Source organism: Sinocyclocheilus anshuiensis, unplaced genomic scaffold (genome assembly GCF_001515605.1).
Source record: "Sinocyclocheilus anshuiensis isolate Anshui unplaced genomic scaffold, SAMN03320099.WGS_v1.1 scaffold472, whole genome shotgun sequence".
In the NCBI taxonomy this organism is placed as follows: domain Eukaryota; kingdom Metazoa; phylum Chordata; class Actinopteri; order Cypriniformes; family Cyprinidae; genus Sinocyclocheilus; species Sinocyclocheilus anshuiensis.
The window spans coordinates 41,032-55,944 of record NW_015557102.1 but is presented as its reverse complement, the minus strand read 5'-3'; the positions used below and the strand labels follow the sequence as shown (position 1 = coordinate 55,944).

General features: G+C 38.8%; 1 protein-coding gene and 1 pseudogene across 1 annotated transcript in view; both read left to right on the top strand.

Annotated features, from left to right (window-relative positions):
- The window catches only part of LOC107677589 (serum deprivation-response protein-like), a 15,440-nt gene extending 6,211 nt beyond the window's left edge, over positions 1-9,229 (top strand). Inside the window, exon 2 of the mRNA XM_016472531.1 lies at positions 6,519-9,229. Within this exon, the coding sequence (XP_016328017.1) occupies positions 6,519-7,376 (858 nt within the window). The 3' untranslated portion in view covers positions 7,377-9,229. The remainder of the gene's footprint in view (positions 1-6,518) is intronic.
- On the top strand, positions 8,367-11,894 carry LOC107677532 (SOSS complex subunit B2-like; annotated as a pseudogene).
- Positions 11,895-14,913: the final 3,019 nt, after the last annotated feature.

The following is a 14,913-nucleotide window of genomic DNA, read 5'->3' as shown; positions in this document are numbered from 1 at the left end:
CTCTGCAGTGAATGGGTGCCGTCATAATGAGAGTCCAAACAGCTGATAAAAAAACACCACCGTAATCCACAAGTAATCCACACTACTTCAGTCCTTCAGTTAACGCTTCCTCCAGTCCATCCCCTGTTGTTAACTCACATTAAAATTCACTGACATTTGTTTAGAACTGATTTGGACTGTTCCTTACTTGTAAACAGTTTTGATCTGTGCATATTTCTCAGCTGATTCAGACAAGATGAGTTTTTCACTGGAGAAAGCACTACTACAGAATAATACAGAAGAAATGGTTTGAAGAACTCATCTACATCTTGGATGGCCTGAGGGTAAAGTAAAATTCAAGCAAATTTTCATTTTTGGGTGTACTATTCCTTTAATTAAAATGAAGCATCCAATGAACTAACTAGCTAAACCATCATGCTATTGCTACAAAATAAAAAAAATGTTATATTAGTAGTTATGCTACTTCTAGTTAGTTACTGCCCAACACTCCAAACAAACATTACTCTTTCTTTTCTCTCTCTTTCAGTGTGTCCCAAAGATCCCTGTGTAGAGACAGAAAATGTATACGAATATGTGCCTACATTTCACGTATGATGCAAAAGCAGAGAACAAGGGCGAGTGTATGAGGTTAAACAGCTGCTTCCTGTAGGCCTCAATGTGACGTGTATGTCAAGTGTGTTTAGAGCATGAAGTGAATATTGGGAAAACAACTGGACAGCGTCTCTGATAACGCTACAACTGACAGCAAAGAGAGGAGAGAGCAAGGTACAGAGAGGTGTTTGTGTGTATATCTGTGGACATACATATGTCAAACATTTGAACATATCTAATAAATGAAATATGTAATATACAAATAGATCTACAGGAACTACATACTCACCAAACAATGTTAAGTCAAACCAAATATTTTAGCTTCTTTAAAGTACAAGTGAATTACTGGACTGCTTTTAACTAACAAGTCCATTCATCCCTTTAAAAAACTGAAATTCCTATGTATTTTATTTATTTGAAAATTCCATGTATGAAATAATACATTTTGTAAAGAAATTCATAAACAGTATTAATGTGAAGTCATTCATAATTATCAACAAACTAATTTTAATTATTTAAGCTTACGGACCTTTAGATCAAAAGGTTTTTAATTGTATATTTGACTGAAAAGTCTGTCATAATTTATTCATGGTCATGTTGTTCAAACCTATCTTCTGCAGAATACAAAGGAATTTTTAAATAATAAATTAATTAATGAAGAATGGACTTTTCAAGCTTTAAGCATTAAAGCAAATTGGTCTATATAACTTAATTATATTGAAGAAGAAAAAAAGCCCAGGATATTATTTTGTAACTTTTGTTGTCTGTAAAAACTAAGACTATGATGAGAATAAAGGGCATAAAGTAATGCAGGCATTTTTGTGTCTATTAGGACTACATCTGGTCAAATAAACATCAAATAAAAACCAGTCTTTTTTCTTGCACAAAGAGTGCAGGCACAAAGCATGCATTGTATGCAATGACTCAAGCTCACACTGTTTACTAAAACATTCTCTAAAAATGGATTCCTTGAATAACCATAAACTGTAACAGAAACTGTATTTACCCCTTGTGAAAGCTCCTTATATTCTCATGCATATATGAGAAAACGTACATCAACTCGGCTATCATAAGTGCTACATTGCCTGAGGCAAGAGGGACCGGTTTAGTATGCAAATGAATCAAACCTAGTGTATCATTTGACAGGCTGCTCAACATGAGGTAATCATGCTCTGTAGTGACAAAAACATATTTTAAGAGAGTCCAAAAAATTTGAATTACCTGAGGTTATAGTCATTTACAAGTCAGTTCCAGATCTCATACCTAAAAGGCAGAATGCATGAAATGAACCGTTTGGTTCCCCACTGAGAAAACACCAGGAACTTGTGTCTCTGGAGGCCGAAAGGAGGAATTCTTTAACCTGTTTGTAGCTGCTGTATTTAATGCTTAATTTGAGGGCTGTATGTTTATGCCATAAGCATAATCTGTTCATCTTACGTAATTTAAAATGCACAGGTTCCAGGGACAAGCCTGAACCTGGTTACCCAGGTTAAGTCAAGAGAAACTGTTCACTTTAAACAGTGCAATTACGCAACCTGCTGTCAGACAGATATCAAAATGTCAACACTCCACTCTCTTTCTTATAGAATTTCCTACATGGTGGGGATTTGTGAGTTACTGGCATTGCTGTACTATCTACAGTTATGACTAAAAAGTGATTTAATGTCTGTTGATAGACACTCTTCTGGTCACACAGGCTAGTCCAGTGGCTCAGCACCTTTTTCCTCTACCTTTTCAAATTGACAATTTGAGCTACGGATTGCCACCTAGTCTTGAGGACAGTACTTGAAAACATGCAAATATAAACAAATGTAAACAAAGGGCAATATCAGAGGCATCCAAACAATGCAGCAACTCAACTATACACAGCACTGACTCCTCTGAGTTGAGTAAATTGTACCGTAAAACCTATTTCTAAAGCTTTGCTAAATAAATACATAAATAAACACTACAAAAACAGATGTACTCACATTTTTTAGGGTTATCTCATGAATCCCACAATATTCTTATTTCACCACAATGTTAAAACAAACTAAATAAACAATAAGAACTATCATTACTTTAATTTGAAACAATTGCATTATTTCATTCATTATCCTTATTGTATTTTACTTACTGTAATCTGGGGAAAAACATTTTATGTAAATGATCAATTACATGTCATGGTAATGCTTTTAATATATGTAAATTGAAAAGAATGATTCTATTTTAATAATGTTTGCAGAAACATAATGTCACAGTGCAACAATTTTAATGGTTCTAAAACAGTCTTTTCATTTTGTGGTGAAATGTGACCTGGTAATTTTGTAATACGTCTAAAAATTGCACATAGTATTACTAGTATTTCTAAATATGACCCTGAAGGAGGATAACTTGTGTTTATTTGTGCTTGCTATGGTTACAATTTTAACTTGGTGCAATAAATGAATTGCATTCATTATTGTCAAATTCATAATCTGTTGGGAGCTTAAAAGCACATGCGCCAAATATCACAGACGATATCACTGTTATACAAGACTTTGTATATCTGTTCTTTGTGATAATCAGGAGGTTCATGAAAAACTGCACCTTGCCAAAAACAACCTCTAACAATCCCATCACAACAAAAAAAAAAGAGAGAGACTGTTTCTCTAAGCAGCTGGAGGGAAACAATACACCGACATACAACACTTTGCTTTCATGATCCTTAAATGCAAATATACAATTACGGCCAATGTTATGTCACATCGTTTTCTACAGAGCTGTGTTTCTAAGTCTAAGCATCCAAGTTAACTAATTGGTAACTCCGATCAGAGACTGATGGAACATGGAAATTCTGTGTTAAAGTTTGAGTTGGCCAGATTCATTCTCAAACTGTGCCAGCAATATCTTACCAATACCTTTGATCCATATTTGCTGTCCAAAGTAAAGCTCTTTCGTGGGTGGACAGATCTGCTAAATCCCAAAGCGATATTTCTCCCGATTTAGCGCATTGCATATATCCACAGGGATTACCGTCAGTCATCGTGTATCCTTTAAATTCTCTTCTGTTAGGTCAAACCTATTCCTCCACTTTTACAGGCCAAACCCGTATTCCCTCGCACACAGAGAGCTTCAGAGGCCAGACTTACAACAGGGGGTTCAGAGGGGAACACAACCTTTCTATCATGTTAGAAGAGCAGATGTGAACGTTAAGGCTCTTGGCAGGCAGTATACCGAGATAAGCAGCATCAAGGCATGCTTAAATTCAATGTTTGCATAACATTCTACTAAGGTACCTTCATCTGTTTGCTTTTTGAAGACAGCTTAGATATATCCTTCGCTGCCTATTATATCTCAATTCTTTGGCGGTTGATAGAAGGAATAAAATAGAACTTGATAGAGCAAATGAGACTCATAACTGATCATTTAAAAGAATGTCGCTTTAAAGACATTTTATTATGCTCTTTTACAATGTCTTGAATTTGTTTTGGGGGTGTACTAGAACATGCTCTCATGCTTGGTGGTTCGAAAAACGCATTATTTTTTACATAATTTACATTATTACAATACCTTTCTCAACCAGCCGGGCACAAACGGCTCGATTAGTTCCTGGTTTGATGAAGGCCCGCCTTCCGAAAAACTAAATGTTTTGTGATTGGTTAGGTATCCCAGTGCTTTGTGATTGGTGAACAGCTTAGACGGTGTTCAGTACTGCCCCGCCCCTTGCCAAAGCAGCAAGTTCCGTCTGCTCCGGTTTAGTTAAGGATGGCGTCAATATTGCCATATAAATTTGAGCCGGATTCAGACCCAGAGAACATTGAACAAGAGGATCGCGCAAGAACCTTTGCACGCACAGATATTGCAAGACATATTAGAGTGGTAACGTTATTGTTGTTGTTTTTTTTTGGCTAAATCACGTTTTAGATAGGATGTCAACAACCGCTTAAAAATAACTGCATTTACTATGTACAGATAAGTGCATATGTATTATTTTTATTGTTATTTAATTCTAACATTATAACATGAATTGCAGTGAAACTGTAATACAGTTGAATTTATTTATACCATAGTCCAGTGTTTCCCAGGCGGCATATATATGCAAACTCATTCTCTGCTGTTGGAGTGGCAGAGATCAAGGTTTCCCAGGTAACGGCTGTACACAAAGCAGTGCTTCGCTCAAAAAAACACTGCCAATCCAAATTTCTGAAGACAGTCGGTTTCCTTCAGAAATACAGTGATATAAAAACACCCGCACTCAATGTATAGGAAACACTGTAGTCTCATAATTGAAGTGTAAATTCTGCAGATTACATCATTGTCCAGTATTGTACTATCAGCAATTTATTATAAAAAAACGTTTTCATAATTGTAACGTACATATTTACATACATAATTATTCAGGTGCATGTGTAGTAACTTGTGAAAACTTGAGGCTACAGCAGCACTTCTTCGTCGTCGTCTTGTCTGATGCACTCAGCCCACGATCTCGCCCCTCCCCACCCCCCAACCATTCGAATTTCCGTAGGCGGGAATTATTTTAATGATATTCTAATGGGCCGCTTTTTGATATCACAAAACCCGGAAAACAAACGCTGTAGTCCAAACGAGCCGTTCGTTGTAGTTCTTGAAAAGGGATTTAAAAAAAAACGAAATATCTCTCTTTGGAGTGGACTTTGAGATTTGTAAGTTTGAAGATCTTTTTTATGCCCAAACATACACAAAGGGGTATTCAAATACGTCTGTGTGTGCTTACAGAATGTATGAAAACAGTACAGTTAAAGTGACTAACTGGGAGGTTTCCTACGTGACATGATCTCATCCGTATCAGAATTTAGAGTCTTATCGCTAAGAGAGAGGCTCTCAGGCTCTCCTGCGCATTTCTGAGATGCCGTGGAACTTTCTGATGGGTGGGGGGCAAACAGGGCTTCTGTCCAGGTGTCCCTATTGCTGCACTCCACCCCAAATGCTTCCTGAACCTCATCCTACTCCCTTTCTAAGCCCTACACCAGACTTCCCTGCTTTCTGCTTTCCCTCTTTTTCCAGTTGCCGTGCTCTCCCTCTCTTTCTGTCCTAGCTGTCCTCCAAAACTCAGTGGAAACTCTGATTGGAGTTGTGTAGGGTCATGCCTGGCCTTCCTTCCTATCGTCTCACTATTCTTCAGCCTTTATGATTGTCTCCAAAAGGGAAAAGAGGGTCGGTACACAATGTTTTTCACAACAGATGTTCTTGTCCCCTTGTGTCATTTAAAAAAGCATGCATCCACACTACACAATTCATATTACAAGCTGAGCAGAATGACCTTAATGATGTTTGCAACACTGTATAATCTTTTAAAAGACAAATTCCAGAAACTATTAAAAAAGTTCAGGCTCACTGTACTTCTAAACCCCTTCATACTGACCAATGCAAAGCCATAGACAAATGGCTGAAGGTGTCCTGTTGTACATTTTAAGTAGTGTTTTTTTTTTCCACTGGGATTTTAATTTGGCCAGGATACTGGCTATTAGAGACATTTCAGAGTACCAGAGACAGTGACTTTTCTTTTTTCATGTTCATTTGAAGTACTTCATTAGATTCATGTCATTTGCTACTAAGCTATGGACCTCACCCTGAAGCTTTTACCCTTTTCTAAAAGGCATTTCGATAATCTTAAGACCTTCTGAAAGGCATTAGTATGATGTTATGTAGAAACAATTAAAGATATCTCCCACAAACACATGACTGCTCTATGTGTCATCAGCATTCTTAGACTCCAGTTGTCTAGACAACCAAATACAAATCTTGTAGGCAGCAATTTCAGCACTGACTTTTACCATTGAAACCATTTTACAACAATAACATTTATTAATTCTGAGCAGCAGTATTGGCAGAACTGTGTATATTATAGGCAATCATATGTGGTGTGAAAATAATGCTGTATGTGAACTGAAAAATTTATTAGATCTTTTTCATTTTTTCTTGTGCAGGAGGAAAATGAAATCCCTTCAAGTGTCTTTGTGAAGGAACCTGCACCATTACTTGAAGTGGAGGAGAATGCCAACCGTTCTCAAGAGGAGGGCCTTCAGACCATCACCCTCTCCTCGGATGAGGAGCAGGGACCAGAAGAGGATGAAGATGAAATTTTGGCCATTTTGGACCTCGAGAGTGAAAGCAGAGTTGAAAAATCTCGAGCTGAGAAGATCAAGAGCTCCAGCCTGAAGAAAGTGGACAGCCTGAAGAAAGCTTTCTCCAGGCAGAATATTGAGAAGAAGATGAACAAGTTCAGCACCAAGATTGTCTCCCCAGAGCAGCGTGAGAAAATCAAGAAGAGTCTGACACCAAACCACCAGAAGAACCCTAGTGCCAAGAGCTCCTCTTTCAAGGTCTCTCCTCTCACCTTTAACATCAAGAAGAACCGCAGTGGGGACGCCGACCCAGAGGCTGAGGCCTCAGCTCAATCTGAGAGCCCTGTTGCCTCCATTGAACTGGCCCCCATTGAGAGCCCAACTGAAGACCTGTCCTTCAGAGAGGTCCACTCCCAACTTGCACCAGCACAGGAGGAAACAGTAAAGGCAGCTGTGGAAGCAATGGAGAAAGAGGAGGTGCCTAACATCCTGAATGGCACAGCTGAGGTTGAGCTGTCCATCACAGAAGATGTAAGCGAGGAGTATGCTCTTTCTGTGACCCTGCCCCAGGACGCCTCCAAGAAAGAAGTGTCCCACAATGCTTTACAGGGAGACGATGAAGAGGAAGGAGAGCAGGAAGAGGGAAAAGAAAGTGAAGACAGCCCTCTAGCAGCAGCTGCAGGCCAAGCAGAGGGTGTTGCTGTAGGACAAGCATCCTAATGTCCTGACCCTCCATTCCAGCCCCAGGACACCCTCCTAAGCTGAGAAAACACTCTGTCCCTTATCAGTGCCAGCCATCCCCGCCATGAACCCAGACATCTGCCCTGTCCTCTAAGAATACACTTACAATGCAGTCTATTCAAAAGGCAAAATTCATGAACTATATGACATTTGCTTTAAAATCCCATATCACTTTAGTTAGTCCCTAGTCTTTTAGCAGAAATGAATGTGAAAGCAGTCTTATCTGTCCATCTAATCCAACAGTCTGTTACAAACCTTCCACTTGTGAGAAACCATTCCAGCTGGTATTACTGCACACTCTATCTTCCTCTGGTGGTGCCTACCTGTCAGCTGAGAAGGTTGGCAAAGGAAAACAAATCGCTTACAGCCAAAGGAGTCAACGGTCGCCAAGTGCACTCCATCTATCCCATGGACACTTTTTTTAACAGTAGCCTGGTTTTCATCCAATGCATCTCTTCTGGAACAGCCTGTGCACAGCTGAAAGTGATATTGATTTCACGCAACCTAGATTATTTCCAATCTTGGTCCAATTCGGTTTTGTTTTTGAGATTAAACAGCACATATCTACTGCCATGTACTATGTCTGTGTTGATCAAAAATGTGTAATGTACTCAATTTTACATTTTGGTTTTAATCAAGTCACACTATGTATACTGTGAACTCATTAATACAGAGACCAAAAGATGTGAGAAAGCTAGTTGGGAAGTGTTTTGTCCAAAACTATACTAAAAATATAATTTCTGAATTCTAGAATTTTGCTTTGTAGTGGCTAATAAACATTTAGACAACCTTTTTCTTTCCTGAGAACACACCATGCTCACATACATTTGCTTTGAATCATGAATGCAGTTTACATGGGGGATCCTGGTCTTCCCTGAGCTTCACATATGTCTCGGACCATAGTCAGAAAGCATTCCTGCTTTTGATATACGGCTCTTTTCAGAGACCATTTCTCAAGCTCCCGTTGGCATGATGCTGGCTGAGAAACAGGCACTGTGAGGCCAGTTTAGATTACAGGCATATTTCTGAAAGTGATGAAGGATTCGATCAGCCCAGCTGAATGCAAATAAGCCAGAGAAGTGTGGAGATCTGAAAAAGTACAAAAAAAGTGAAAATCTGTTTGGAGTGTTGAACTGAAGTTTCGAAATGTGAGAACTGACTAACACCAAGGGCAAATACCCATTTCATCATTTTAGAATAAATACAATTTACTGATATTTGTGCACACTTTAGCAAAATTTGTCGCTATCATGCAAACCCAGAAATAAAATGGTGCTGTTGAGGGACAGTACTGAAAAATATTTGAGCAATGAAAGTACTTTTTCCTGAAAGTTTGGTCCTTATTAGAATATAAAACATACAAGTAACATATGTATGTCAAATGTATTTTTGTGTTTTAATAGAAATTTTGTTGCTTTCTGCAAATAATTCGAGCATATTTTTAATTTCAGTATTCCAGTGCTGAACAAAAACTTAAGTGTGTATCTTTGCTTTGGGTGGATGTCTTTTTCAGATGTGAAAAGGGATGAGGTTTTACGTCTTTAAAAATATAACAAATTTGAACTAATTTTTGCTTATGCTTGTAATCCCTAATCTTTATTTGCATATCTTTTAAGAAGTTAATTGCGTCAGTGTCTTCATAATATATATGAGAGCTATATGTTGTCTTGGTTATCATATTTTAAAACCATTATGATTCATGCCAAAGAAAAGGCTCAGTTACAGCAGAGACCTCATAACGTTTCTGTGACACCTGTTTACCAAGTTGTTATTGAAGCACGCTCTTTTCAAAATATTCTTTTAATGCAAATAAATAAAGATGTTGGACCATGGCTTTTTGTGTCTGTCTTGTTCCTTAGAATCATTAGTATCCTTTTCAAAGTCATTTTTTAAAGCAATCCGTTTTCATCTGACAGAAATAGCCTCTAACCTACTTTGATCAATACGTTTTCATGTCCAGCCAATTCTAAGTACATCAATATATAAGTGTCTAATTTGAACATGACATGAGTAATTAGGTGGTGTTAAAGGGGTCATGATGCTATTTTAAAGATCATTATTTTGTGTATTTGGTGTAACAGAATATGTTGACATGCTTTAATGTTCAAAAAACACATTATTTTTCAAATACTGTACATTATTGTAGGTCCTCTATGCCCCGCCTCTCTCAAACACATCTTTTTCAACAAAGCCCCCTCCTTTGACAAGTGCAGTCTGCTCTGATTGGCCAGCTGACCCACTGCATTGTGATTGGCCGAACACCACAAGCGCGCGTCGGAAATGTACCGCCCCTTACGATAATCGCAAGCTTCAGCTATCGGCATCGGCCGATAAGTTTTCCTGTTTGGCCGATGCGTTCTTTTATTTTGACCGCGCTGAGAACGGCAGCGCCTGGGCATTTGAAAAAATATGATTAATGCACACAAACTTCCCAGAATACTGCATGCCCTGTTGGTTACAGTGTTTACTTCCTTTTTAATTATATACTTTCCAAGATATCGGCATCGGCAGTCAAAAAAACAATATCGGTCGACCACTCATCAGTAACGAGTCTAATGCTTCTTACCTGCAGTTTCATAGTAATTTGTTGATTTATAACGTCCTTGTCAGTGCATTTTTACCTCTAAAAGAGTTTCACCTTTTACATTTCCTTTATTTAATTCATAACCCTAACCCTAACCCTAAAACAAGCCATTTGCTTGCTCACTAAAATTGCATTTTAGTATAATGATCAATAGATGGAGCGATTACGTAACTCGCATTACTTGTAATGCGTTACCCCCAACACTGTTTATTATTGATAATATTTTTAATCTTGATAATTGTATTCATTTTTTTTATTTGTTCTTTATTATCTTGTTGGTGTAAATATTTGATTTCAGATATGCATCTCTCTTCAAAGGCTGTCTTACACTGTATATTGGAAGAACGGGGGACCTTCAGAAGATCGGAGAGTAAGTCTTCACAGCTGACTGAACTTAAGATCTTTGACACCGAAACAATAACCAGCACTTTCTTGCATCTATCGAAGGTTCTGTATGAATTTCTCAGAAGTGCCAAATTTCAGTGAGCCCAACCCAGAGGTGCTGGCAAAAATCAACCAAATCAACAACACCCAGGTGAGTGCAAAAATACTGCTCAGAGGGCATGAACAGTATGAGCACATAATGAGTGTCTATTTAATCTCTTAACAGGTAAAAACAGAAGCTCATGGCAGCACTCCTAGTATACCGACTCCTGGGCCACCTGCAGGACCTACAGGTTTCTGAATCTTTAGAAAATTGAATGGTTGTTTGACAAATTTGCAAATGATCATGTTTAATTGAACGCTTCTGTTGCCATCCCAGTAATCCAGTGGTTCCCCGCCAGGGGGCCTCAGCATACTTCTCTCTCTCTCTTGATCGATAATTAATTCAAATAAATGCTATAATTCATTCAAATAAAGGTGATCTTACTGCACTATTTTATCTCTAAGTCTGATTTGAAGCGGGCAGAATGCTAGAGCTAACAAAATGACGAAAATAACCGTCATTTTTACCCTTCCAGTCAAATATTGCGCTGCAAACATCATTAACAGCTTTAACTTGTGAATGCTGGCAAATGACCAAGGTATAAACGGGATAATACACGGCTAGCTGTGCATTAAACGATTTTGGTGTATTCACACCTGTCTTGTTTGGTTCGACTGAATCGAACTCAAGTTCGTTTCCCCTCTTGGTGCGGATCTTTTGGGCAGGTGTGAATACAGCAATCGCACTCGGGTGCGGACCAAACAACCTTACCGAGACCCAGCTGAAGAGGTGGTCTCGGTCCGCTTCCAAAGAACTCTGGTGCGGTTGAATGGATGAACCAATGAATGGATGACCTCAAGCACACGTGTTGTTTTGTTTACAATTGCTGGTTCACTTGCAAAAAGAGCAATGTGAAAGTGAACCGCACCAAACAAACAAAAAAAATCAACATTGTATTTGGTCCGGACCAAAGCAAGTGAACTAGCAGACTTTCCTGGTGTGAATACACCCTTTAAATACACTTTGCCGAGGGTGGTTCTTGGCCTCCACGTTGTGCATTAAAATCGTTTGATGCACAGCTAGCCGTGCATTATCCCTTACTTATACCACCTCTGAGCAGCATTAAACAATCTGTGTAAATCTAAATGCCTCTTCAGAAGCATTTCTGTGCCACCTTTGCAGGTGTAAATTTGTCATCAGATTGTCTTAATGGGTGGTTCTTGGCCAGAATAAGCTGTAATATGGACCATCCTTTTCTCTTCTCACAGCAAACGGCTCTGCTGTGTTTTTTCCCTTCTCCTGTCCCCCGAGAGCCCTCCTATGGTGCAGGTGGTGCACGTCATTTGAACCGCAGTCATTGGAACAGTGGCAGTGCTTCTCCAGTTCCAGGTGGAGAACAGGGATCAAAACCCACGGTCACCATCACCAATGGACGGGATCCTCGCCGAACCCTGAAGAGATGAGAGCATATTTGTAGCTACTTTTGTTTGTCACCCTAATTGATGGGTTATTTGATTAATGAATTATATTAACCTTTTCTAGATTGAGATTTTGCAGAATAAAGTATAAATAAAGTCACTTAAAATCATTATGCTTGTCATATTGATTCTTTTTTTTTTTTTTCTTTTTTTTGAGTTTGCACACAGTCTATGAAATCAGATGATTATCATCACTTTTTCTTGTTGGTGTATATAATGTCAAATATCACACTATGGCACTAAGGACTTTGAATATCATCTAACGGAGCCATTTATCACAAAGTGATGGTGCACTCAATGTACAGTCATGGCCAAAAGTTTTGGCAGTGACCAATTTTGTGTTTTGCAAAGTTTGCTGCTTCAGTATTTGTAGATTATTTTCCCGCATGTTTCCATGGTATACTGAAAAATAATGATAAGCATAAGTTTTAACGGCTTTTATTAGCAAAAAAAAAGAGTCAATATTTACAGTGTTGACCCTTGTTTTTCATAACCTCTGCAATTCACTCTGGCATGCTGGATATTAGCTTCTGGGCCAAATCCTGACTGATGGCGATCCATTCTTGCCTTCTTAGTTTTTGGAGTTGATCACAATTTGTGGGCTTCTGCTTGTCCACTCGCCTTTTGAGGACTGACCACATGTTCTCTATATGGGACTGAGATCTGGGGAGTTGCCTGGCCACGGATCCAAAATTTCATTGTAATAATCTTTGAGCCACTTCTTTATCACTCGCTTTGTGACATGGTGCTCCATCATGCTGGAAAATATACGGATCATCACCAAATTGCTCATGGATCGTTGGAAGAAGTCGCTCTTGCAAAACGTTTTGATACCATTTTATTCATGGCATTGTTTTTGGGCAGAATTATGATAGAGCCCACTCCCTTGGTTGAAAAGCAACCCCACACATGGATGGTCTCAGGATGCTTCACTGTTGGCACAACACAGGACTCATTGTAGCGTTCACCTATTCTTCTCCAAACAATTGATTTTCCAGATGTCCCAAACAGTCGGAAGGGAGCTTCAGAGAAAATAACTTTGCACCAGTCTTCTGCTGTCCAATCCTTGTACTTCCTGCAGAATTTCAGTCTGTCCTTGACGTTTTTCTTGGAGAGAAGTGGCTTCTTTGCTGCCCTTCTTGACACCAGGCCGTTGTCCAAAAGTCTTGGCCTCACTGTGCGTGCAGATGCTCTCACACCAACCTGCTGCCATTCCTGAGCAAGCTCTGCACTGAGCTGACTCCTCAGGAGGAGACCGTCCTGGCGCTTGCTGGACAATCTGGGACATCCTGAAGACTTCTTCATTGCAGTCGAACCTCTCTCCTTGAAGTTCTTGATGATCCGGTAAATGGTTCTTTCAGGTGCAATATTCTTTGTAGCAATTTCCTTGCATGTGAGGCCATTTTGATGCAAAGCAATGATGGCTGCATGGGTTTTTTTTTTTTGGAGGTAACCATTGCTAACAAGAACACAATGATTGGAAGCACTTCTTCCCTCCTTTTATAGCAATCAGTCTGCTAATTAGTATGACAGTGATTAACCTGACTAGTACTCATTCACACTTTCACATGTGCTGCTGATATGATTAGTCAATTAATGTTAGCTGGTCATTTTGTGTCAGGATCAAAAACAGTGAAATTTGTTTTTTTTTTGTGAAAAGTACATTTTTTGGCCAATTAAGTCTTATCTAAGGCAGATGCACTTATTTAAAATGCATCTGATCACTCTACACAATAATCTAGAAACAATGTGAATGAACACCACAACAGCCTAAGCAGCAAACTTTGCAAAATACAAAATTTGTCACTGCCAAAACTTTTGGCCATGACTGTATATTAAACTGAGGTGAGAATGATCTCTGGAGTTGGGAAGGTGTAGCTGCATATTTTAAATTAAGGCCCTAAAAACGGAGTTAAAAATAAAAGTTGCAAAAATATTGAATACATCTCTAGAAGTGTTTATGCCAGCTACTGTTGTTTTTCATTATGCAGGGTTTTTCAAGTGGTCTACTGGTTAGTAATGTTTGGTTTGGGCTTCTTTCATTATCATTATTTCTTTATTTAGTCTAGCAGCTAATGCATTAAAGTTTGGCAACTTGTAATGTATCAATGCAAAAGTGCAGTGGTGTATAAAATACCTGAAAGCCATACTCAAGTAAAAGTACAGATATCTTACCAGAAAATGATGTTGGTGGAAGTTGAAGTCACCGTTTAGAATATTACTTGAGTAAAAGTCTTAAAGTATGTGATATTTATTGTACTTAAGTACGAAAAGTATTTTTAAAAATCTTAAACGTACTTAAGTATTGAAAGTAAAAGTACAAGTAAATGCAAAATGGAAAAGCAGCAAATAAATATATATAAAAAATGTTCATACACAGCTTGAGTAGCAAGATCGTGTTCAGTTTTAACTCTTTCTTCCATTTTGTAATTTTGGGTAAGAATAAGAAGTGTTATATATTTTGCTTACTTGTGTACTTACATTATCCCAAATGTTTCGAAGAATGTTTAAATCCAGAGAAATAAGCAATTTTAACTAGTGACACGGACCGTGTCCATAGTGTCATTGTGTCGCCTGCCAATGACGTCATAACCCCTCGATTTCCGGTTTTGTTTTGTAGAAAACATGGAAACACCAAAGAGGCTTTAATATGTTGTGCGTTTTAATAGACCGGTGACGACCGCACAGAGTAGCATTATAACAGAACTTACAAATGTATCTAGTATGATAAAACAGCGCTGCTTCCCCCCCCCACGACATACTCCCGACCGGAAGGAGCGGAAGCGGTCAACTGTGGCATAATAAAAGCTCCGCTGCTTTCGAGCTGTGTGTCGCGCTCATTCAGTGGCCTCGTTTCGCTTCGACGGCTTTCCGCCCCACCCTGCTTCATTCTACTAGTTAATAAATCATTAGCTCATCCATGAACATGATTTCATCCCGAGTCCCGTCGGATTGCATCGGCTGTGGGGATGAAGACGACAACTCCCATGATTCCACACTCAGTCATGGCGTCATCAAACTACGCCA